Source organism: Trichosurus vulpecula, chromosome 6, assembly GCF_011100635.1.
Source record: "Trichosurus vulpecula isolate mTriVul1 chromosome 6, mTriVul1.pri, whole genome shotgun sequence".
NCBI lineage: Eukaryota > Metazoa > Chordata > Mammalia > Diprotodontia > Phalangeridae > Trichosurus > Trichosurus vulpecula.
The window spans coordinates 140,934,414-140,959,776 of record NC_050578.1 but is presented as its reverse complement, the minus strand read 5'-3'; the positions used below and the strand labels follow the sequence as shown (position 1 = coordinate 140,959,776).

The window sequence follows — 25,363 nt, the reverse complement described above, 5'->3', positions numbered from 1 at the left end:
AGACAAGAACTAAATAGAAAATTTGACTTTCAAACACAAGAATCACGAGAAGCATGAAAAGATAAACAGGAAAGAGAAATCATAAGGGACTTACTAAAGCTGAACTGTTTTGTTTACATTCCTACATGGAAAGATGATGTGTATAATTCATGAGATCTCAATTAGGATAGCTGAAGGAAATATACATATAGACAGAGGGCACAGGGTGAGTTGAATATGAAGGGATGATATCTAAAAAAATCAAATTAAGGGATGAGAGAGGAATATATTGAGAGAGGGACAAAGGGAGAGATAGAATGGGGTAAATTATCTCACATAAAAGTGGCAAGAAAAAGCAGTTCTGTGGGAAGGAAAGAGGGGGCAGGTGAGGGGGAATGAGTGAATCTTGCTCTCATCAGATTTGACCTGAGGAGGGAATACTATACACACTCAATTGGGTATCTTACCCCACAGGAAAGAAGGAGGAAGGAGATAAAAAAGGGAGGATGATAGAAGGGAGGGCAGATAGGGGGAGGAGGTAATCAAAATTAACTCTTTTGAAAAGGGACAGGGTCAAGGGGGAAAACTGAATAAAGGGGGATAGGATAGGAAGGAGCAAAATATAGTTATTCTTTCACAACATGAGTATTGTGGAAGGATTTTACAGAATGACACGCATGTGGCCTATGTTGAATTGCTTGCCTTCTTAGGGAGGGTGGGTGGGGAGGGAAGAGGGGGGAGAATTTGGAACTCAAAGTTTTAAAAAACAGATGTTCAAAAAAAAAGTTTTTGCATGCAACCACGAAATAATAAATACAGGCAATGGGGCATAGAAAGCTATCTTGTCCTACAAGAAAGTAAGGGAATAGGATATGGGGGGGAGTGGGGTGACAGAAGGGAGGGCTGACTGGGGAATGGGACAACCAGAATATATGCCATCTTGGAGTGGGGGGAGGGTAGAAATGGGGAGAAAATTTGTAATTTAAACTCTTGTGAAAATCAATGCTGAAAACCAAAAATATTAAACAAATTTAAAAAAAGAATAAGAAAGAAAATATAAATCCAAATATTTGTATTTACACATAAAGAAAATATGATAAAGTATATTAATTAACTGCATTCTCAATTGTGTTAAAATAACTGAAGGTGAGTTTTATTTCTTGCCCTTCCTCCATAGGACATGAACAATGCTAAATTATTTAGTGATGAAGCTGCTAACACATATGAGAGTGATTAGCATTTTATTGAAGAAGAATATGCTTCTTTATTTTGCAGATGCAGATTATGAAGAGGTGAGTGAAGAAAACAAATGTTTAGATGTTTTTCCTAGATGTGTAGGAATTACTTCATTTATTATTGCGCTGCTATTTCCACCTATCTCCTTTGCCTTATTTATCCTTGCCCAGGGGAAGAAAATTGAATGAAGTTATAAAGCCTTTGCCTTTTATGTTTACTTATGTAGTTTATTGATTTCTGACTAGCCTAATAAATAAGTTGATTAATTTTCCAGAAATTTTGTATCAAGTGTTTTTCCATTCATTTTATTCTGCATTGATATTGGCAAGGAGAGGAGAGACAGGAGAAAACCAGGTGGGATAGAAAAAACATTAGCTTAGGACACTTATGATAGTTCAGACTGGAGATGGTGAGGGCAAGGGCCATCTTGGTGTTTATACAAACAGAAAAGAAGGGTCAATCAATTTGATATTACAGAGGAAAACTTGACTAAAGCAGAAATTAGAATGATGTTGATTCAGAACACGTTGAAAATTGCTCAGACACAAAAATGTGAAATAGTTTTATAGGAATTAGAAAATGTGGTTCTGGGGATCACATAGGTTGAGAGCTGGGAAGGATCTCAACATTGATCTCATCCAAATACTTCATTTTGCATATAAGAAAATGAGATCTAGAAGGGTAACATGATTTGCCTATGTTCATACAGGTAGTCAATAAAAGAGCCAAGATTTGAACCCAGGACCTCTGATACCTAATATGGCATCCTTTTGATGGTACCCCTTTGCCTCTGGTATATGTTGTGATGGTAAGAAGTGAAATTAATGCTTTGGATATAAATATCTAAACTAAAAACTATGAGCTCCTTCTTCCCTCTGCTCCTCACATTGTGAAGCCCCTTCTAAAATTTTGGAGTTAGAAATGACCTTAGATATTATCTTGTCCAAAGTGCCCCATCTTATGGCTGAGGAAACAGGCCCAGATAGTTTAAATAACTTCTTAGCAAATACCTAGCAAGTATTCAGCAGAGACAGGACCAGAACCTGGGTTTTCTGGCACTCAGCCCACTGCTTGGTCCTCCCATCACTGAGTCAATGATCTATCTCAGGATGAAGAGGTTTCTCCTCAACAATCTTTCTTTAGTGTCTCATGATGGCCAAAGGACATGACCCTGGGCTCTCAAAGGCTTATGGAGGCCAAGCTCTGGCTCATCCTACCAAGCTGCAAAGGCAAGAGTCCAGGACTGGGGATGGACTGTGCGCCCCTGGGAAGGCTCATAACCTTTGGCTGTGGTATAGCAAAGTTTTTGTTACAGCAACTCACAAATACTATGTACTGAGGCAGGGAAGGAGAATCAGAGAAGAACATGCACACACCAATGGAATTACAGATGCTTGCAGGATAACGGTCCAGGAAACAATATCAAACTGTTCAAACCACTGGTATTTTGGAAGTGACTAAAATGAGGGAATGGCCTGACCTTCTTCGAGTTCTGAACAGACCAGTTGGGTTAATAAGCTCATACAATGCAATGAGCCACCACGATTGCAGAGGACTGATGAGGAGTCATTCTACTACTTCCTAGCAGAGAGATGAGTGACTTAGGGTGCAGAAGGACACACACATTTTTTGCCATGGCCAATGAGGGAACTTGTTTTGCTTGACTATACATATTTGTTATGAAGATTTTGTTTTTCTTTTTTTTCATTTCTGAGAGGGAGCAGGAAGGGGAGAAAATAAATGCTTGTTAAGCCAAAATAAAATAAAATTCAAAGTTCAAACAAAAAAATCCTAGGATTATAAATACAGAGCAGGAAGAGATCTCAGTGACCATCTGGTCCAGCTTCCTCACTTTATAGATGAGGAAATTCAGGCCCAGGGAAGCTGCAAAGGTGAGATATGAATCCAGAACCTCTGGCTTTATTTATTTATTTGAAGACTGAGTCTCTGTATTTCTACCAGATTGGAGGTATAGTGGTCTCTTATAGGCTCAATGCCTCTACTGATCAGCATGAAAGCCCTGACTTCTGTCTTTCCAACCTAGGCTAGTTTGCTCTTCCTTAGCAGTCTACTGGCCCCCTACTCTTGGGCTTTTACTACATTAGTGTTGGACTTAATGTGGGCACCTAACCACTGCAGCCCCCCACAGCTCAGAATTTCCTGAGCTCAAGAGATCTGCCAGACTCAGCCTCCCCTAGAGCAGGGACTGCAGATGCGTGCCACCATGTCCAGTGTCCTCTGATTTTATGGCCAAAGTGCTTTCTATTAGACCACTCACAAAAGAGAAACTGAGGACAAATCTAGGAGGGATTACCTGAAGTAGACCATTAGTGTTGATACTGCAGAGAGGTTTTAAAGCCTCTTCACTGAGGAATTTGCAGCTGAGTGGAAAAATTCATGTCGGCCCTGCTCGAAGGAAAGATTGCTCCATCCTGGAAGGTCCCTACTGGTGGTAGCCATCTATGGACATGCACCTGACCTGAGATCACACATTTCACTGAGTTCCCCTGTATTGGTAATTAAGGTGGGACTTTTTTACTGTTTTAAAATGATAAATTAAGTCTCTTTGATTGAGTCTTAACTAGGTGCTAAACCCCAGGCTGGTTAGCAAACTAGTTTGCTAGTTTGAGAGAGGCGGGAAGCCCCCAGGGCCCTAAGGGGAGTTGCTAAGACCAGAGACAATAGTAAGTGTCTAAGTTCTGGTTGCTCAGATGATGTTTGATGATGGCTAAAGACTGTATAGAAAGAGAGAACAGAGTTTACTGGGGGCTCTGAGCCACAGGAGTGGTGGCACGTGATTCTGGGCCAGCCGTTGTTAAGAGCTCCCCAGCTTGTGAACTCAGATGTTGATGGTTTCTTGGTAACTATGAATTGTGATCTGGTCTGTTTATATTGTGTGTTTGTAACTTGCTTGTATTTGCTCTGAAGTTCAGGATGCTGGTTTTTCCTGCTGAACTAAGTGAGTTTGTATGTATATGTTGGATTAAAGTAAGATTTTAACCCCTTAATATTGCTTTCCTAAGTAAAGCAGATCAAAAGAATCTGTACTGGCAGCTTTCTTGTTGTTGGGCTTCTGTTGGTCTTTCACCCCCACAACAGCTGCTAGCTGGATTGTTGCTACATCCCCAAACAAGCATTGGGTGGCACTGGTTTATCATCTGACTACATTCTCAGGAGGCACCAAAGCTGAGCATGGGGCTGGTGAAGCCAGGGCATCATGCTATCCAAATCATCTTTGTTTTCAAAAATTCAGTTTTATGCAGGACAAAAATAGCCTCTGAATCGTTTGCGCTGAATAACTCCTCTTCTCCCAGCCCATGCCCTTTCCTCTTACCTCGTGTTTCATCTGGAAATTCTGCACGAGGTTGAGGTCAGTGAACATCCGAATTGTGCAGAGGGCCGTGTCCAGATCAGAGAGCTCGAAGTCACTGAAGGAGAAATCCATTATCTTGAGGGTTTGGGCAGATGGTATCATGGCGGCCTTAATGGGAGAGGGTGAGAGGAGGCGGGCAAAAAACAGCAAAACACATCAGTCAGCAGTCACAGGGGCCACCCTTCAGGAAGGTCCCCTGCTCTATTGGCAAAACCAACACTCATTCCGCCCTTCTAGACTATTTTAAGTGGTTTCAAGTTGCTTAGTAATTAATTTTTTTCCTCCTTTTGTGCCCCCAAACATCTGCTCTCTTCTTGCTCCTGGGGGTGTGGAGCCACTTCAAAGATGAGGGAGGATGGATGCTTGGTGGCATGTTACTGAACAAAACAAACTCCAGCTAAGTGGTACAGTGGTTAAAGCACTGGTCCTGGAGTCAGGAAGACCTGAGTTCAAATATGGCCTCAGATATCTACTAGCTGTGTGACCCTGGGCAAGTCACTTAACCCTGCTTGTCTCAGTTTCCTCATTTGTAAAATGAGTTGAAGAACAAAATGGCAACCCAGTCCAATATCTTATGTTATGGCAGACATGGAGTCAGAAAGAGCTTGTGTTTAAATCCCACTTCATCCAACAGCTAGCTTTATGATCCCAGGATAGTTACCTAGACTTTCTGGGTTAGTTACCTCATCTGTAAAATGGGGGTTTGGGACTTGGAGTCTCTGAGCCAATCATCCCCCTCTCCTTGCCAGATGGTTACATTCATCCACATTTCCATAGATCTATGAGAGGCAACATGTGGATGGAAGGTGGAGCCTGAAAGACCTGAGTTCAAATCTGGCCTGCGACATATGGCTTGGTGATTTAACTCCCACTGCTCCAGGATGGTTCTTGTTACTGATCTCCATTGTTGGAGGATGTCACCATGTGGGAATTCCCCTGGACCGATGAGATCGCAAGCCCAGTTTAAAGCAAAGTTTCCCACGCATTTTCCTTATAACAAACCTGTGAGGTAGGTGGCACAATCACTGTTACTCTCATTGTGCAGATGAAGACACCGAGCATCAGAGTTCATGATTTTCCCATGACTGCATGGTTATTGTTCAGGCATTTTGCAATCCTGTCTGACTCTCTGTGACCCCATCTGGAGTTTTCTTGGCAGAGATACTGGAGTGGTTTGCCATTCCCTTCTGCAGCTCACTTTACAGATGAGGAAATTGAGGCAAACAGGGTGAAGTAACTTGCCCAGGGTCACTCAGTGTCTGAGATTGGATTTGAACTCAGAAATATGATTCTTCCTCATCCCAGGCTTGGCCTTCTATCCACTGGGCCACCCAGCTGCCCCCCATGACTGCACAGCTCATATGAACCTGAGCCTGGATTCTCATCAGGGTCTCCTGATTCCTGGTCCAGCACCCTTAACCACTAGCTCATGCTGCCTCTTGGGTGAGTGCACATAAGGAGGTAAAGATGAAAAGGTTTAGAACTGGGAGGGACCTGGAGCATTCTCTAGTCCAAACCTGAGGCCCAAACAAGGGAAGTGATTTGCTTAAGGTTATGAAGACCATAAAGGAGGTGGGACTCAAACTCAGGTCCTTTAATATTAGATGGATCCCCTTCTACTGAACCACACAGCCTCAGCTCTCTGGCACTGCTGCCTGGAGTGAACACAGAGCCCCAGAAAGGGAAATGGTCCCTTCACAGCCTCATGTCACCTACTGGTGACTCACCAGGGTCAATTAAACTAAGTTGGTGACAGTAAATGCCTCCTGGGTGGGTGGAGGTGATTGGTCATTCACACTGAGGCCAATGGCTTTCATCTGGTCAAACCTCTAAGAAATGATCTTGAATGGGACTGAGGGATGGTGATGGTGGAAGGAAAATGAGACCAGAAAGGAAACAGGGAGAAAAAGAAAGGAGGAAAGGCGGGTAGGTCAGATTCCTGTTCTCCTCCCACCCTCCTTTAACTCTGCACTCAGTCTGTTGTCTTCTTCTTCCTCCTCCTCCTTCTTCTCCTCCTTTTCCTTCTTCTCCTTCTTCCTTCTGTTGATGTCCTTCCACCCCGCCCCCACCCTGGAAGTAATCTCAGCCAAGACCAAGGGCTTGCCACATTCTTCTGCTAATCTATGCCTTCTGCCCTCACTAAAATAGGTCAGGTTTCTGTGGTTACTCAAGCAAGCCCACCATTTTCCCCAGGCACAAAGATCTAATGGAAAAGACTGCTGGACTGGGAATCAGGAGGAACCCAGGTTTCAGATCCATGGTGGACACTTCCTAGCTGTGTGACCCTGGGAGAATCACCGCACACCTCTGGGTCTCAGGTTTTTTCACTTGTAAAATGAAGGGATAGGACTTAACGGCCTCTAAGGTCCCTCCCAACTCTAATATTTATGACTCCAGGAAGAATCCATTCTGGTCCCAAGACCAGAATTCCCAAGAAAATAAGCTCATTATAAATACATGTTATAAGTGAAATCCATGTTGTAACTCTTTTCGCAGGATGATCTAAGGGTTGAGAGGCAGGGGAGCAGAGGAGGATTTAAACTGTTTGGACAAATACCTTGGTTGTTTATCCCACCTGGAAATAGCAGAGACAGCACGAGTGAAGCAAGGAAGCGAGGAGGTGAGAGAGGGAAGTGAGATCACCTTTCTAACCCATCAGACTGGATGACACCACGGTCCATAAGGCAGCTTCCCCGGGGGGGACCCAGGCTCCAGGAAGGAAGGGCCCCTTTGTTCCCCCCTCGAACAAAGAGTTGTGGGAAAGGCAGGACCCGCTTAGCATGTGCCTCTCCCTTGGGCCTCACTCCATCCCCAGAGTCCAGCACAGCTTCTCTTGCACTCACCACAAGCCAGGAGATTTCCTCTTACTCATGGAGGCAGTGCCCAAGCTTCCCAAGTGTACCCCAAGGCAAAGCAAACATCTTTCCTCAGTCCAGGCTAAGAGCTTGTTAGAGCCTTGTGGGAGGTGATGTGGACCTTCAAGATGCCTAAGTTATAGGCATATATATGTTATGTACATATATGTAATTATTATTTGAAATTCACATGGCAGAAATAATTTTAAACATCTTGTCTGCTTATTCTTATGGGCACTGACCTTTCACATGGCTTCTCAGACTCTTCTGTGATCCAGCTAGTACTTACTGTCTGCTTTGTGCCAGGCACTGTGCTCTCTAAGAATGCACCAAATGGAAAAAGACTTGGAAAGCTTGAGATCCAGGGGAATATTGAAGTCGGAAACATCATTGCCTCTACTTTTCATAAAACCAACAGTTGGGTGGTAGAGCTGGACAGAAGTGCCAGAGTTGGAGACTTGAGTTCAAATTCTGCCTGTGAAACTTACTATGTGAGCCTCAATTTCCTCATCTATACAATGGGATAATAACAGCACCTACCTCACAAGGTTGCTTTAAGATTATACACACCCACATACATAGAATATCTCTTTCTTTTCTCCTTGTTCCTCTCTTTCGGTGTGTGCTTCTCTCATATATGATATATATGTATATATATTTTCCAGTTTTATATATATATATATATATATAATATGTATATATATACATATATATGTGTGTGATAGCTCACATTTTTGTAGAGCTTAAAGGTCTGCAAAGCTATACGCAGATATATGCATCTATCTAAATATGTATGTATCTGTACACATATGTATGTCTTTTACATGTTTGTATAATCTACATATGTACATACATATGCACACATATCTATATCTATCCATCCATCTATCTATCTATCTATCTATCTATCTATCTATCTATCTATCTATCTATCTATCTATTTATCTATCCATCTATCCATCCATCTATCTATCTATCCATCTATCCACCTATCCATCCATCCATCCATCTATCTATCCATCTATCCATCTATCTATCTATCTATCCATCCATCTATCCATCTATCTATCCATCCATCCATCTATCTATCCATCCATCTATCCATCTATCTATCCATTCATCTATCTATCCATCTATCTATCCATCCATCTATCCATCCATCCATCTATCTATCCATCCATCTATCCATCCATCTATCTATCTATCCATCTATCCACCTATCCATCCATCCATCCATCTATCTATCCATCTATCCATCTATCCATCTATCTATCTATCTATCCATCTATCTATCCATCCATCTATCCATCCATCTATCCATCTATCTATCCATCTATCCATCTATCTATCCATCCATCTATCTATCCATCCATCTATCTATCCATCTATCTATCCATCCATCTATCCATCCATCTATCCATCTATCTATCCATCTATCCATCTATCTATCCATCCATCTATCCATCCATCTATCCATCTATCTATCCATCTATCCATCTATCTATCCATCCATCTACTATCCATCCATCTATCTATCCATCTATCTATCCATTCATCCATCTATCTTTGTGAACCTTTAAGATACACAGAAATATGAGCTATTATGAGCACTGCAGGACCCCAGAACCTTACAGTTGGATCTGATAAATGTGATGATGTCACCACAGTGCTCAAAATTCTTCAATAGCTCCCACTTGCCTCAAGGATAAATGACCAACAGCACCTGGGGATCTCCACAATCTGGCTCCCCTATTTCTTGTCCTCTACAAGCTGCCACTTACATTTCTAGTCTATTTCCTGTGAGCTTGCTTCCTGAACTCTGCATTTCAAACCGTGCATCATGGTATCAGTACAACCAGCCATGTTTTACCTCTTCATCTTTGCCCAGCTGGTTCCTCATGATTGGAAAGTCCAATAGAAAGTAAGCCTCTTGAGGGCAGGGACCATTATTCCACTGCTGTCCTTGTATCCCCAGAAGAACATGATAACTGCATGTAACGTGTGCTTAACTAGCATTTGCTGAGTTAAAATGGAATATATTCTCTAACATGCTGAACTCCTCACTTCCTGCAAGCAGCTCAGGTGCCAGCTGCTATGTGAGGCCGTTCCTTCTGAAAGAGCTTGGCCATAAATATCTCCCTCTTGAAACTGCTTGGTATAATTTGGCACAGACTTATACATACATGTGACACTGTACCCTCTTAGGGAAATGTTAGCTCCCCGAGGGCAGGAGTGGACTCCTTTTTGTTTCTGTATCCAGAGCCTGCACATCACAGATGCTTAAGAAATGCTTGCTAAACTGAATTGGAATGGGTCACAATCAGTCAATTTATAAGCGTTTATAAAGCACCTACTATGTGCCAGGCACGGTGCTATGAGCCAGAGGCAGAAATATAGAAAACAAATCAATTTCTCTCTTCAAGGAGCTTATTCTATTGGAAGAAAATTTGTTTGCATAGATACACACACACACACACACACACACACACACACACACACAAACACACACACAGATGCATGCACAGAATAAATACAGGTAGAGGGCAGTGAGTGAGTGAGGGAGCCAGAACTTGGGTGAAAAGCTTCCTGTGGAAGTAGGCACCAGAAAGGGAGGGCCAAGGCAGAGGGAAGGGGGCCCTTGGGGACATCTAAGGTCTCTTCCAGGTATAAATCTCTGATCTTGTAATCTAGGAGTCATTTAAATACTTGAAGACAAATCACATCCTGCCTCCCCTAAGCTAAACATCCCTGATGTCACATGGAAGGGCTGCTGACATTTTCCAGGTAGAGAGAGTGATATGTTTGGAAGAGCCTTGGACTCGGCTCCAGCAGATCCAGATTCAGAGCCTGGGCCCGCCATCCACTTCTTGTTTCCCGAATCACTCTTAGAAGGCATATGATAAATGACCCAGCCTGGGGGAGAGCGTCAGAGTCCTGCGCTTTGGTTTTCTCCAATGAGATCAGCATTCGTGCTGAAAGGACCCACCTAAGCTACCCTTGGGCAGCAGCTCACCTTGGAGTCACGTGTCACATGCTTTGCCTCATCCTCTCATTCAGTGCAATCCCCCAGAGAAATGCCTCAGATCACACACTCGCATTGAGAACATGGATCCTTCCACATTTTCATCTTACACCAAAATATTCCAGTCATTCAAGGTTACTAGGGATGAGTTTGAGACTCTCTAACGTCTGTAATCAGTGACGGGATGATAGATTTAGGATGGGGAGGGCCCTCAAAAAACATCTGGCAGCAAAATGGACAGACTACCAGGCTTGGAGTTAGGAAGGTCTGAGTTCAAATCTGACCCCAGAAACTTACTAAATGAGTGACCCTGGGAAAGTCACTTGACCTCTGTTTGCCTCTGGAGATAAATGGATATAATAATACCACTGATTGCTATTCCCAGGATTGCTGTGAGGATTGAAGGGGCTAATATTTGTAAAGTATCTGGCTCAGTGCCTGACACATAGTAGGTGCTTTATAAATATTAGCCTCCTCCACTACCACCACCATTATCATCTAATCCTCATTTTACAGATGAGGAAACTGAGGTCCGGGGGAGTTAAGTGACTTCCCCAAGGTCACAGAGGCAGTGAGTAGGAGAGGCAAAATTTGAACTCCGCTCCTCTGACTTCAGAGCTAGTGTGCTCACAGAGAGAGAGTTTAGAAACACAGGCAAAGCACACTGGAGTCAGAAAGTCACCCCAATACCTGGGAAACTCAAGACTCATTCAATTCAACAAGCATTTAATAAGCGCTCACAGTGTGTGTGTGTGTGTGTATTCCTACATACCTTTCCTAAGGAAGTTTATATTATAAAGATATATATATATATATGTATATGTATATATATATATACATTCCTATATACCTTTCCTAAGAAAGTTTATATCCTAAAGATATATGTGTATATATATATGGATATGTGTGTGTATGTGCATGCGTGTGTGTGTGTGTGTGTGTGTGTGTGTGTATATATATATTCCTATATACCTTTCCTAAGGAAGTTTATATCCTAAAGATATATATGTGTATACATACATATATATATATGTGTGTGTATATATATATATATGTGTGTATATGTATATATGCATATGTGTGTGTGTATATGTATATTCCTATATATCTTTCCTAAGGAAGTTTATATCCTAAAAGAAACTTCCTGCCTCCAAACTCAGAGTGCCGACTTGACCTGACTTCCAGGTGACTTTCCACACTGTAGCTTTTACTCTGCCTTTTCCTCAGTCCATTGCTTGGACTGTCTCTCTGCCCCTCCCCTTTTTTTAAATCTGCAGATATCTTTGGGAGTGAAATCTATAGCCCAAAGCTCTTAAGTGATTCTTGTCTTTCCTGGGGACACAGGTTAGAATTCCAGAAGCGTTTCCATTTTAGTGAAAATTGGGTACCTTCCTGGGGAGAGGGCTGATCATCCAGGCCCTGACTTGTAGTTGGCTGAGAAGAAAATGGCCCGGGTCACCCCCACACTTGGGACTGAGTTGGGGAGGTGGGCATGAGCAGAAGCATTTGTGGGGGAAGAGAGGCAGGGTGACCATGGCAGTCATGGGTCATAGATTCAAACAATAATAATCCCTAGCACTTATATAGCAAACTTTGAAGTTTGTATTTGCATAACTTTACATATGTTATTTCATTTGACCCTCAAAATCCTGGGAGGTAGGTGCTATTATTGTCTTCATTTTACAGATGAAGAAATTAAGGCATCTAGAGGTTAAGTGAATCAAACAGGGTCACACAGTTAGAAAGTTAGAAAGTGTCTGAATCAGGATTCAAACTCGGGTCTTTATGATTCCAAGTCAAGCACTCTCTCCGTGTCCACCAGCTGCCAGGAAGGGAACCTGGAGGTTGTCTAGTCATTTTACAGATGCAGAAATGGAGAGGGGATATGCCAGAGGTCATACAGATAGTTATCATTAGAGCAAGGATTTGAACCCAGACCTTCAGATTCCATGACAAGAAACTTGGATTCAAGTCATTGACTTGGTCACTGTCTGTGACCTCAGCCAATGGGAAAAGCTTAGATAAAGCTTTTTCTAGTCCTGGTGGCAGTACATGTGGCCTATGTCTTCCTCCTTTTCCTGCCTTGTCACCTATAGACAACCTCCCCATACCTCAAGCGGTACCCAGACTGACCCCTTGCCAGGGCAGGTGTTGGGGGAGATGCCGAAAGCTGTCTTAGCTAGTTAGTTACCCATCTTTCTGAGGCCCCATTCAATCTTTGCTGAGCTCCGTCCATTCCTCTCCTTCCTATCACAGCAAATGTCATTGGTCTGTCTTCTAATGGCTTCCACTGGGATGGCCATTCACTCTTAGGAACGTGGATTTAGAGCTGAAAGGGACCTCTGAGGTCATCAAAGCCAACTCCCTCATTTTAACGTGAAAGACATAGAGGCCTAGAGAGCTGGAAGGCCTTGCCCAAAGACTTATGGGTCAGGATTTGAATCCAGATCCTCTGACTTCAGGCCCATGATTCCTTCCACAGAACTATGACGACTCTCTTGGAGGCATTGTTCTCCATTTCATATAAGTACAAGGGGATGTTTGCTAATGATGCAGAATTATCTTGCGGAAAACAGCATCCCTTCCAAGCTCACGGCCTCCAAAAACTGTAAGCAGCCTTAGAAGGTCCGACATTAATGGAAAATAATGCAACACTGTGGTTAGGTAAATAAAAGAAAGAGACTCATTCCATTTGGTCATTTAAAATTCCTGAGTCTCTTATTTTGGGTGTGTGGTTCACATAAAGTCTATATTTAGGAGCTGATCTCTGGTAATCTCAGGAGGAAACAGAGAAATGTGACTACAGGGTTATTCTATTGGTCCAACCCTCCAATCTTTATACAAGCAAAATCCATCTTGTTAACAGTGGGGCTTAGTTTGCCTTCAGCCTGGTGGCTTGAGTCCCAGCAACCATAACAAAGGCTATGGAAACCTGGAAGCAACTCCCTGAGGGCCCCAAGAAATGTGATTAGAAGGTCCCTGACTCACAAAGTTATTCAGGCAAGTAAATTGAATTAATAAAGAAGGGCAGCTCTTGAACTTTGTCCTGTGGGAAATGTCAAATTCTTCCACTTGCCCCATGGCATTTTATAAGAGAGCACATTATACCAATGCTCGGTGCCCAGTTGAAAAGGAAAACCATTGTCAAGAGACTTGCCATCTTAAGGATTCTTTCTTCTATTTCATTAGTCATCAAGTTGCTTTACAGATGTTTTGATTAGTCAAATTATCAAAGTCATTAAAATGATAATAATATCAATATTCATGAGCAGGGCAAAGGAAGTTTTTAAAAACATGTATGACACTCCCACCCCCATGAAACAAAAGACCTTGGGTTCAGAGGATCATAGAACCAGATTTGGTTTAATTTGCTCATTTTACAGATAAGGAAACTGAGGCCCACAAAAGTTAAGTGATTTGACCAAGGTCATATGGGTAGTAAACACTAGAGGCAAGATTTGAACCTAGTTCCTGTCTCTAAAGCCAGTGTTCTTTCTTTGGCATCAAATGATGGAAATTTCCCCTATTAGATTGAGAACTTCTTGAAAGAAGGGACTTTTTTGCCTTTCTTTGTATTCCCAGTGCTTAAGGTGCTGTCAGACACATAGTAGGTCCTTGATAAATGCATGTTCATTGAACGACCAACTGACAATAGCTGGAACTTACGAGAAGACATGGCAATCAATGAGATCCCACATCCTTTGATGTGCTGAAATACAATGAAAAGGTCTTTTATGGCATGTGATGTTACTGGAGGTTAAGTGACTGGCCCATGGTCACCCAGCTCCTGCCTATGGTAAGAGGTGGGACGTGAACCCTGACCTTTCCTTAACCAGTGCCAGCACTCTCTCCACTGTGTCTGCTAGTCTTCTCAATGATAGCAGAAGGAAGAGTGTGCCTTTATACAGGGTGTCCCGAAGGTCTTAGCTGTAATAGCTTTTAACTGCACTTAAGAAGCCTTTTGGGACACCCTGCATATAGCGAAGTCCATTTGCCAAAGCCCTTTATTCCTCTAAACTCTTTGAGGTAAGTAGTAATAGAGTTACCATCCCCACCCCCATTTTATGATGGGGAAACCGAGTGTCAGAAGGGCATACTGCTAGTAACTCTTTTTTTCTTTCTTGTTAAAAGTGACAAAGAGGAATGGAAGGACAATTTTCAGATTTTTTTAAAAAAAGGATTTTCCTATTTCCAAAGTAACATGACCTAATGGAGTAAGTGAGCTCTTGAAAGTAGAATTCATTTAATTATTAGTTTTGATTGCCTTAAAAGAACATGAAACAGTCTTTACCTCACCCTCACCCTGGAAGAAAGCTAAAAAGCACACAGCACTCCTGAATACTTCAGATGCATCTATCCATGAGGTATGTGTGTGTTCCAAGTATGGATTTCCAGGGGGGTAAGGATGCATTCCAAGTGTGGATTTCCATGGGCGTAAGGATGTATTCCGAATGTGGATTTCAATCCCTTTCTCACTATAAACACAGAGTGGTGGTATTGGAGCCAGGAAACCTTGTGTTCCAATCCCACCTCAGATATTTACTAGCTGTATGACCCTGGGCAAGTCATTTAAACTCTCTGAGTCTGTTTCCTTCTCTAAAATGAGGCTTGGACTTGACTTCTGAAGGGCCTTACAAATTTATGGATCTATGAACTATCGTCCTAATGTTAGTCACAGATTCCATCGACACAAAGGTAAGCCTTGCACCAGAGTGAGTGAAGGAATGAAATAGCATTTACTAAATAGTTACTAATGCCAAGCAGTGAGCTAAGACGTGGAGATAGAGACACAAGAGCAAGAGAGATCTTTTTGTGATTCAAGAAGCCCCCATTCTAATGAGGCAGACAACACACACAGGAGATTTTAATTGGAAAGACCCACTGGTCTGGACGGGGCACTGGTAAAGCAGACAATAATCTTTGTTGGTGCCATTTCCATTAATTAAACCATGATGTTGTGGATGTTAAGCTATTTGACAGTGCTGATGACTTCAGTGGTGAGACCTGCAGAGTCTGAGGAGGCAGAGGCACCTGTGGAGGTAGTTGTTGCTGGCATCTTTGCAAAGACTGTTTCCTTGGATTCTGGTTGCAAAGGCCAGGGTGGTAGCAGGGTGAGTGATCTGGAGATTGTTATAATCCCTGGGCTTCCTTGGCCATGGCCATTTGTAGCAGTGAAATTGAGTTAATAGGCATCGGTAGTGCTGATGGCAGTGTAGACCCTTCTCCATAAGGGTCACTTTCCTTAATGATAGCTGGAGGAGGGGAGTATGCTCAAAGAGGGCTGGTTATCTGTCACCATCAGGATGTGAGGGGAGGGAGCTCAGAGGCCATGTAGTCCAACCCACATCTGAATGGGAATATCCCTCCAGGATCATGGACAAGTTATCATCCTGCTTTCCCTTGAAACAAAACCCCTCTTGTCTCACTTAGGCCTAGCATAGCCTTTTAAACAAACAGCGAGAGAACTGGGATACTGCCAGGGAGGTCAGGACTTTGCCAAGGCAGATCTCAATACCATCATGCTTTAAGAGACCATCATGAGTTATACGGGAAAAATGTTCCATCACCAGGTGGCCACTGCCCTAAGAATGAGCCCCTTCAAGCACCAAGCTGGTCTTTGGGTCACAGACACAAAGAATATTGTCAGGCCCATAGCTGTAGCCTTTCCAGAATGGGAAGATATACCCAAACTAAACATCTTTGGGAATGCCTTTGAGAACACCTCCAAACTACCAGGGGGCACTTGAGAGTTTTATACTTAGAAGGCATAAATTTCTTTCAAAGAATGAAGTGGAAAGCATTAATGTCTAAATTCAAAGCTCAAAAACTAACCATAGAAACTAGACTAATTTTATTTATTGCCATTTCAAATGTAGCCAAGTCAGTCAAGAAACTCTGAGATGTGATTCTGTATGTAATGAGGACAGTAAAACTGTGTCTTTCAAGGCAAATGACTCCCCCAGAACCACTCTGTTATGATGTTCTGGGAAGCATCCCCAGATAACCGAAATAACTACATGCTATTAGCTCAAGGAAGATGCATTGGCCCAATGAAATACTGGGAGATGGAAATCAGGGGATTCTGATAATCCTCTAAAACTGTGTCAAGTCCTAACATAGAAACACAGGAGGGGCACCCCCCCAGGTGCTGGAGAGGGCATAAGAAACTATATATATATATATATATATATATTTATACATACATATACATATACATATATATGTGTGTGTGTATACACACACACACACACACACACATATATATATGTGTATATATATATATATACACACACACACACATATATATATATATATATATATATATATATATATATATATACACACACATATACATATACCCTACTAACAATAAACAGGACTTCTCCATTTTCTACTTTTAATGCTATGAAATTTTCACAATCCCAGACAGGAATGGCATTTTGAAAATCCACACTCCACTGTTTCCAAGGCACTCCCCCCTCTTCTGCTTGTTCTTCATCTATGATGCTCATCCTTGAAGTAATCTACTTTCTTTTTCCCCTGGAGGCCACATTTCATTGTTTATCCTTCTAGGAAACTCTGAGGCATATGTTGTATAATTTGCAGTAATTTTTCCACTTTGACTCTGAAAAATTTGACACCAAAGAAACAATTGTGTCTCCGTAACAGACTATAGACTCAAGACATTAATTTTTAACCCAAGATTTATAGCCCCTCTACAGACTATGAATACTGTTACTGAATCTTTAAGAGGGAATAGAATCTTGAGAAAGAAATACTTTAATTGTTCTCTGGAATGTTAACTGATCTGGCTCAAGAAAGACTGTGTGATGTACAAAGATAAAGAATTAATAAAACCTTCTTGAGAGTGAGAAATTTAATTTATCTTGAGGAAGATTAAAGAAATGTTTTTCTGACAGAATTGAGTTTAACTCTTACTATGTGGAGGTCTCCAGAAGAGTTCTTGTGAGATTCTGACTGACATATGGAGAGCGCAGAAATGTAGCACTGTTGTTTCCAGAGTTGAAGAGAAGTCAATAGTTGCAACTGATGGTTATAGGTGTCTCTGGTTGTTTCTCATCGCAATGCATTGTGGAAATATTGAAATATGTCTTTATATCATTTGTTACAATATTGATAAATTGTATAGCCAAGAATCTTAATGTTTAAACCTATTAAACAAAGATTTTTCAAAAGAGAAAAAGCTTATGGGAAAAGAGCTTTTCCTATTTTATTTTTCAAACAGGTGGGAAAGATTGTGCCTTTCTACTAATTTATGAGGACATATCAGAACATACCTCTTGACTGTCTTAAAACCTTAGAGTAAAAATTAATTAGGCAATGAATCAAGCAGCAGGCTGAGGGGTGGGAGTTTAGTTACTACCATAATTCACACACAGCTATACTTGGGGTGGTCATCACTAAAATTGGCTATACATTCATTGTTTTAAAAATTTTCCTTGTGTTAAGCTTTTGCTTTGTGGTTGATTTGTCTACCATAGACTAGTGCCAGTCTTCTCTCCTGTAGGAATTCCTGGAAATCTTCAGTTAAAATGATTTCTTCCAGAAAAAAAATATGCTTAGTTTTACTGGATAGGTAATTTTGAAATTGTTTTCTCTAGATTCCTTAGTATATAACATTATAGATTCTTCTATTTTTTTCATCTTGGATAAGAAATCATGTGGGATTTCTGGTTGTTGAGTTAAAAAGTATTAAAAAGTATTATTTCTTCCTGGCTGCTTACAATATCCTCTCTCTGTTGCTGATATTTTGGAGTCGAGTAAAAGCACAACTCTGTGAGCTAAACTTGGAATTCATCTCTGTTGGCAGCCTGTGGATTGCTGGGATTTGTACCATACAATATTTCTGGATACTTTGCAGAAATCTTCATGTATGGTTTTGGGAAATAAGTAAAGCAGAGCACTTTTCCTTCAGAATTTTCTAGGGCAAAATAATCTTCAGGTTTTCTATCTAAGGTAAAGTCTCTATTTTCTTTATTTCTATGCTGGTTGAACCTTATAGTTGTGCTGATTTTAAAACATGAACTTATTGGTTCTGTTGCTACCTGTCTTTTGGCTTCCATGAACACAATTCTATTGCTCAGAGACTTCACCATTTTATCACGATCTGCTAACAAACAGTTCTAGCTGCTGAGCCTCCTAGTTGTCCTTTTGTGTCTTTCCCTCATAGATATCATCTCCACCGACTCCAGAGCTCTTTTAATTCTTCTAGTGAGCTTACTGCTAGTGCTGAAATACAGTAAATGCATTTTCCTTTCTGGAGTCCTTGATAATGTTATTTCCTTATATATTTTCCCCCTTCATACCTTCACTTCAGTTTTTACCCTTGATAATGATCAGCTACATTGGAGCCTTTTGTTTTTGTTTGCTCACTTTTAAAGTCAATCTTTTTCTTTTAGTGAGAGGTGATTTTTGTTTTCCATGAGGATTTTCTGGGTTGTCATTGTCCTTTGTCCTATTTCTTGCTGTTTCTTAGATGATCAAAGAGAACTGGGTTCTCTTTTGGCCTCTTCCTCTCTTATTTAATACAGAAGCCACGACCCAATGAGTCAAGGTGACTTATACAGGGAGTAAATAGGAAAAGCAGGACTCAAACTCAGAATTTCTAACTGGTCTAACTCTACCTCAAGTCAGTCTCTTTCTGTCTCAGTGTCTTTATCTCTGTCTCTGTCTCTCTCTCTGTCCTCACTCCAATTCATATTCATATTCTGCTTTTCACAAAGCCAGCTTTCTAAAGCATAGGTCTGACCAGGTTACATTCTCACTCAATAAGCTCCAATGGCTCCCTATTGTCCCATAGATCAAATATATCCTCCTCTGTTTGGCATTTAAAGCTCTAAATATCCCACCTACTTCCTCCCTTTCCAGTCCTCATATGCTTTACTCCCCTCCACGTATTTTACAACTCAACTGCACTGGCTTGTTTGCTGTTCCTCACACACACAACACCCCATCTCCAGTCTCCTTGCATTTGCATGGAGTCTCTCCCAGACCTGGAATGCTCTTCTCCCTCCTCACTGCTTCTTCTCTTCCATGGCTTCCTTCAAGACTTGATTCCAATCCTATCTTTTGTGAGGGACCTTTCCCAGTCTATCTAGCTGCTAAATGCCTTCATCTTTGAGATTACTTCCCATTTTCTCTGAGGGTGGCTACATGGCACAGTGGATAGAGGGCCAGGCTTGGAGTCAGGAAGGCTCTTCTTGAGTTCAAATCTGGCCTCAGGCACTTACTGCCTATGGTGACCCTGGGCACTTAACTTGTTTGCCTCAGTTTCCTCATTTGTAAAATGAACTGGAGAAGGAAACGGCACATTACCCCAGCATCTTTGCCAAAAAAAAAAAACCAAATGGGGTCATGAAGAGTTGGATGTGACAAACCAACTGAACAACAACTCATTTACTCTGCATGTCTCTTGTATGCATCTAATTGTTTGCATGTTGTCTTCCCCATCGGAATAAAAGCTAGGGATCCTAGTAGTTGGAATGCTGGACTTGGAGTCATGAAGACCTGAGTTCAAATCCGGCCTCAGATATTTATTAGCTGTGTGACTCCGGGTAATTCCCTTAAACTCTCCAACCTCAGTATTGCCATCTGTAAAACGGGAATAATGATACCACCTCTCTCCCAGACTCTGGGTTTTGAGAACCCAATGAGGTTTTATACACACCTTCATGATCCATACACACACACACACACACACACACACACACACACACACACGATGCTTTACAAGCCAAAAGTGCTACATAAATCTTACTGTTATTAGGAACTATGATTAAGTTCTCTCAGGGCAGGGGTGGTTTTTGCATCTCTGTATCCCCAGTGCTTAGCACAGTGACTGACACACAGCGAGCGCTGAAAAGATGCTTGTGGGAAGAATGAACGACCGACTCTGACCTGAGTCCTCCTTCCACTTAAGTCCAAGGTCCATGGAAATAATCCTGGATACCGCTGTTCCCTTGATTAAGTTTTCTTACTAACCCACTACTTAAATAGTTTCTAAACCTACTATATTTTTATGGGGAGGGGTCCCTACTGCCTTTAAGCCTGCTTATTTAGAATAGTATATTAGGGGCAGCTAGGTGGTGCAATGAGTACAGCACTACCCCTGGAGTCAGGAGGACCTGCTTCAGACACCCGACACACTTACTAACTGTGTGACTTTGGGCAAGTCACTTAACCCCAATTGCCCTGCCTTCCCCCTTCGACAAAACAAAACCAGCCAAACAAAAAAAAACCAGTATATTAATTTAGAGATTGACAGTGCAAATTTCAGCATTTTGCAAAGTTAACTTACTGTTAATGACTGAAGCTCTCTGGTTTCCTCTTCTGCTGCAGAAGCATGATATGATAGAACCTATACAATGTTAAAAAAATAAAAAGGTAATTAGTACATTGTAAGTGAGATGCTTATGTATTTACAGATTGTGAATTACAATTCTAAACTTGTACCTCATCAAATATCACTGGACAGTTAACTAGGCAGTCCCTGAGCTTTTTAATGTGTACATAAGTTTAGTTGGCTTCTTCAGGTAAGAAAAAAGAATCCCAGGCATTAAGCTCCATTTCTCCCAGAAGTGGAAAAGTTTATTTCTTTCATGTTTGAAGACAACTCTCTCTCTGAAACTTCCAGTTTTGATATTGTTGACATAAGAGCTACAGTGTTTAGACATGAGACAAGAAGAAGGTGTCCATTAGCTGAAACTTGGCCAATCTTTTTGTTCGCTTTTCCAATACAAAGCACGAAATCTAAACATGCACATATCTATTCCTTAGTCATTTTTAGCTGGAAATTGTAAGAAAAACAGGAAGGGGGAAAATTATTGGCTTTACTTTTTTATTAGACAAGGGCTATTTTTGTGCATGTCTGGTTCCCCCATTCTATTCCGTCTTTACATCTCCTTAGGCCTTGTTTCTTCATCTATAAAATGAAAGGGTCAGACCAGACGGCCTTTCACATCCCTCCCGGCTCTAAATCTGTGATCATATGAACCTCTGAACTCCTGAAAGGTCTTCTGTGGAAATTCAGAACTTTCTGAGACAAGAATTCAGAGACTCCTCGAAGTTATGGCTCACAATGGTGTTTATCAGTATAAATCGTAGTGGTTTCAAGATTCTTTATCATGGGTGGCTAGGAGGTGCAGTGAATAGAGTGTTGCACCCAGAATTAGGAAGACCCAAAGTCACATCCTGTCTCAGATATGCTGTGGGACTCTGGGTAAGCCACTTAGCCTGTCTGCCTCAATTTCCTCATCTGTAAAGTAGAGATAATAATAATACTTACTTCCCCAAGTTGTCATGAAAAGAAAATGAGATATCTGTTAAGTGTTTTGTAGACCTTAAAGGGATATATAATAATAGGTAACATTTATGTGGTACTTAATATGTGCCAGGAATTGTGCTAAGCATTTGATCCTCACAACAACTTTGGGAGGTAGGTGCTATTATTATCCCCATTTTACAGATGAAGAAACAGAGACTAACAGAGGTTAAGTGATTGGCCCAGGGTCACACATCCAGTAAGTGTCTGAGGCCAGATTTGAACTTGGATCCTTCTGACTCTAGGCCTGGTGCTTGATTTACTGTACCAATTCACTGCCCCCAATATATAATAGACATAAATGGTGGGTAACTTTTTCAACAGACTTTGGAGTTGTCAGGGATTTTAGTCCTCCATTAGTCAAAATGGAGGTATCTCACTGTGGAGTCGGGATGACAGAAGGGTCGCAAAAGCTGGCTAGACCTGTGATTTCATTGATAGAGGGACCTCCTGGAGGAGTAAACTTCCTCTGTCAGGTTAGGGCAACACCAATTCTGCAACTTCAAATCTCAGAGAACTGCCCAGAGTGCTGAAAAGGCATGTGACTAGTCTGAGGGCACGCGGCCAGTCTGAGGGAGGACTTGAATTTAGATCTTCCTGGCTCCAGGGCCAGCTATCATCTACTATGTGGATCCACTAAGTGCCAGCTGCCTCTCATTCCAACATAAGTGGGGACATGACGAATGATCACAACTTCATCATCATCAGCATCATACACTGGGCAAATTCAGAAATGAAAGGGATTGCCTTTGCTGTCAGTGTCAAATCAAAACCGACAATGTGACCTGATAATAAGTGCATTCAACAACAAACCAGAGGACTGGGCTTCTCCCCCTGGCTGTGCCTGGTTGGATTCTTACACATCCTTTAAAGTCGGGCTCGAATGCCACCTCCTCCATGACTCCTCTCCAGACCTCTTGTCAGGACATAGAAAACATCCTTGAAGCTCACAAGGCATGTTGTTCTCCACCTCCTAATAGCACTAATCATCAGATACTGTGCTTTGATGTGGTTGAGTCATTTCAGTCATGCCTGATTCTTTGTAACCTCACCTGGGGTTTTCTTGGCAATGATCCCAGACTGATTTGCCATTTCTTTCTCCAGCTCATTTTACAGATGGGAAAACGGAGGTAGCAAACAGAGTTAAGTGACTTGCCCAGGGTCATAGAGCTAGTAAGTGTCTGAGACTGGATTTGAACTCATGAAGATGGCTTTTCCTGATTCCAAGGCTAGTATTCTATCCACTGCTCCACCTAGCTTCCCATACAATGCTTTAGTGTTTTCTAGTGTTCACAGTTCCTATTAGACCAACTATTAAGAGGGCAGGGATCACATCTCACCTAATTCTCTGCTCAGCCTATACCATAATGGCTTGCACAGAGTAAATACTCAATAAATGCTTGCTGAATGAGTCAGATCTTTTACCCCTGGTGATGATAGCAAATACCTCAGGGGTTTCAGGGCATCTTATCACAGTGTCTCCTCGGAGCCTCAGAACATCCCAGTGACAGAGTTACCTTACTGATATTAATCATTTTCATTTTACAGATAAGGAACCTGAGGCCCAGTGAGGTTATGTGACTTGCCCTGTGTTAGGGTGGTCAGGGGTAGAATTTGAACCCAGGTCTTCAAGTCTAGCTAGCTGTCTGCTTTACCACATGACTTTTGAAGTGAAAAGGTTGAAAGACAAACCATTTTGAAAGATTTAAGAACTCTGATCAATTGTAACCACAATCCCAAAGGATGAATGATGAAACATGCTGTCCACCTCCCTGTGGAGAGACTCAAGGTAAAGAATGACACATACGTTTTTGGATATGGCCAATGTGGAAATTTGTTTTGTTTGACTATGCATTTTTATTACTAGAGTTTTGTTTTGTTTTCTTTTGGGGGGCAAGGTTGGAGGGAGAAAAAAATAAATTTTTGTTCACTGAAAAAAATGTTAAAAAGAGTTGAACTCTCCATGGCAGAATCCGAATCCCAGATTTTCTAAAGTCAAAGGGAACTCAGAGGTAATCTAGTGAACAGTAATCTTTTTGACTCCATTTCTGGCAGCTGTTTCTGAGCCCTCTGCCTGAATACCCCCAGGGATGGAGAGCCCAAGGCTCCCTCCAGCTTCCCAGGTCTCTGAGGGACCACTCTCATCATTAGAAAGTTTTTCTGACCTCAAGCCTAAATCTGCTTTTCTCCACCTTCTTTCATTGCTCCTTGGTCCTGTCTTGTGGGGCCAAACAGCAAGTCTAATGGCTTCAAATATTTGAAGCCAGCTATTATGGCCACCTCTCCTCCAATACTTGGACCAAACATTTCTGGTTTCTTCAACAGTTTCTTTTACATCATGGTGCCCAGTCATCTCGCTATCTCGGTAGCCTTCTTCTGGGCACACTGGAGTGAGTTAAGACTCTTCTAACAGCCTTCAGACTTGGTCATCTGCCCCTCCTGGGGATGACTCCATAATGAGTCTGACTCTGATTGGTGAGTCCTGACCTAGAACCTCTATTGGGAGAAGGCCCAGCCTCACAGTTCACTCTCCAGCACCAACTCTCTGCCCAGCCTGCTCCTCTTCCACACATGGCTGCCTGGCCTCCTGGGGACAACAATCTGCCCAAACTCATTCCTCAATCAGTAAGGTACTTCCACCCCATTATATTTCTCCACCCCATTATATTTCCCCCCTCAGTGATTCTGAGCCCCCATCTGTCAGTGTATAGACCCTGTTCTGTTCCTTGTCTTCCAAAGCCTGCAGCCTCCACCAACCCCTGTCCCCAGTGTCCCACTCTGTTTTGCCTATCCTTCCATTGCATTCTCTGAAATTTCTACTTTGAAGTTAATCTGGCTTGTTACTTTGGCTTGCATCTTAAGATTTCATCTAACTCTCCTTTCTTACTTCCTCCATCTTCTGGCTCCGTCCTCATCATACAGCTTCCTTGGCCACTTCTAGCACTGGTTCCACTTTAACTCAGACCACCCCTCCCACTCAGTGTAATGGGGGAACTGGAATTCTCCTTGCTCCCCACTGCCAAGTACAGACTCTCCCTCTCCCATCAGTCAGTAACCTCTACTCCTCTGAGATTCAGTCAATTCATATTTATCACTCAATCAAGATTCTGGTAGCTGTCACTTCATTTATGGGGTCTCACTTTCCTCCTCTCTAAATAAGGGATTGGAACCTAATGATCTCTAAAGCCCCTTTCAGCTCTAAGTCCTATGCTTCTCAAGGATGAGCTGGGGCTGACCTCTCTGGCCTACCTATCATAAGGACAGACTGAAGTCACACAAAATTCCATTATTAATGTGTTAGTGATATTAGTACTGAAGTTGCAATGGCTAAAGGCTAGACCTTGGCCAAGTCATTTAACCTCTGCATGGCTCAGTGGGCAGTGAACTCTCTAGGTTTTATCTCCTCAGTCATAGATGGTCCACTATTTGCATCAGTAGAAGGGGTTCCCATGGAGGGAGAGCCCCTTGTTGACAAAATCATCAGTTCTTCAAATATTCTAAGTCCTTCCAATGGAACCCTGAGGAAGCCCAACCAGAGATGAGATGAGCGAGCCCCG

General features: G+C 42.0%; 1 protein-coding gene across 4 annotated transcripts in view; it reads right to left on the bottom strand.

Moving 5' to 3' along the window:
- Window positions 1-25,363, bottom strand: part of PDE5A (phosphodiesterase 5A) — a 190,340-nt gene that overhangs the window by 53,331 nt on the left and 111,646 nt on the right. For all 4 annotated transcript variants that reach the window (XM_036763181.1, XM_036763184.1, XM_036763182.1 and 1 more), the window contains exons 11-12: window positions 20,784-20,843; window positions 4,550-4,696 (exon numbers count right to left, since the gene is read on the bottom strand). In XM_036763181.1, the coding sequence (XP_036619076.1) occupies window positions 4,550-4,696; window positions 20,784-20,843 (207 nt within the window). The remainder of the gene's footprint in view (window positions 1-4,549; window positions 4,697-20,783; window positions 20,844-25,363) is intronic.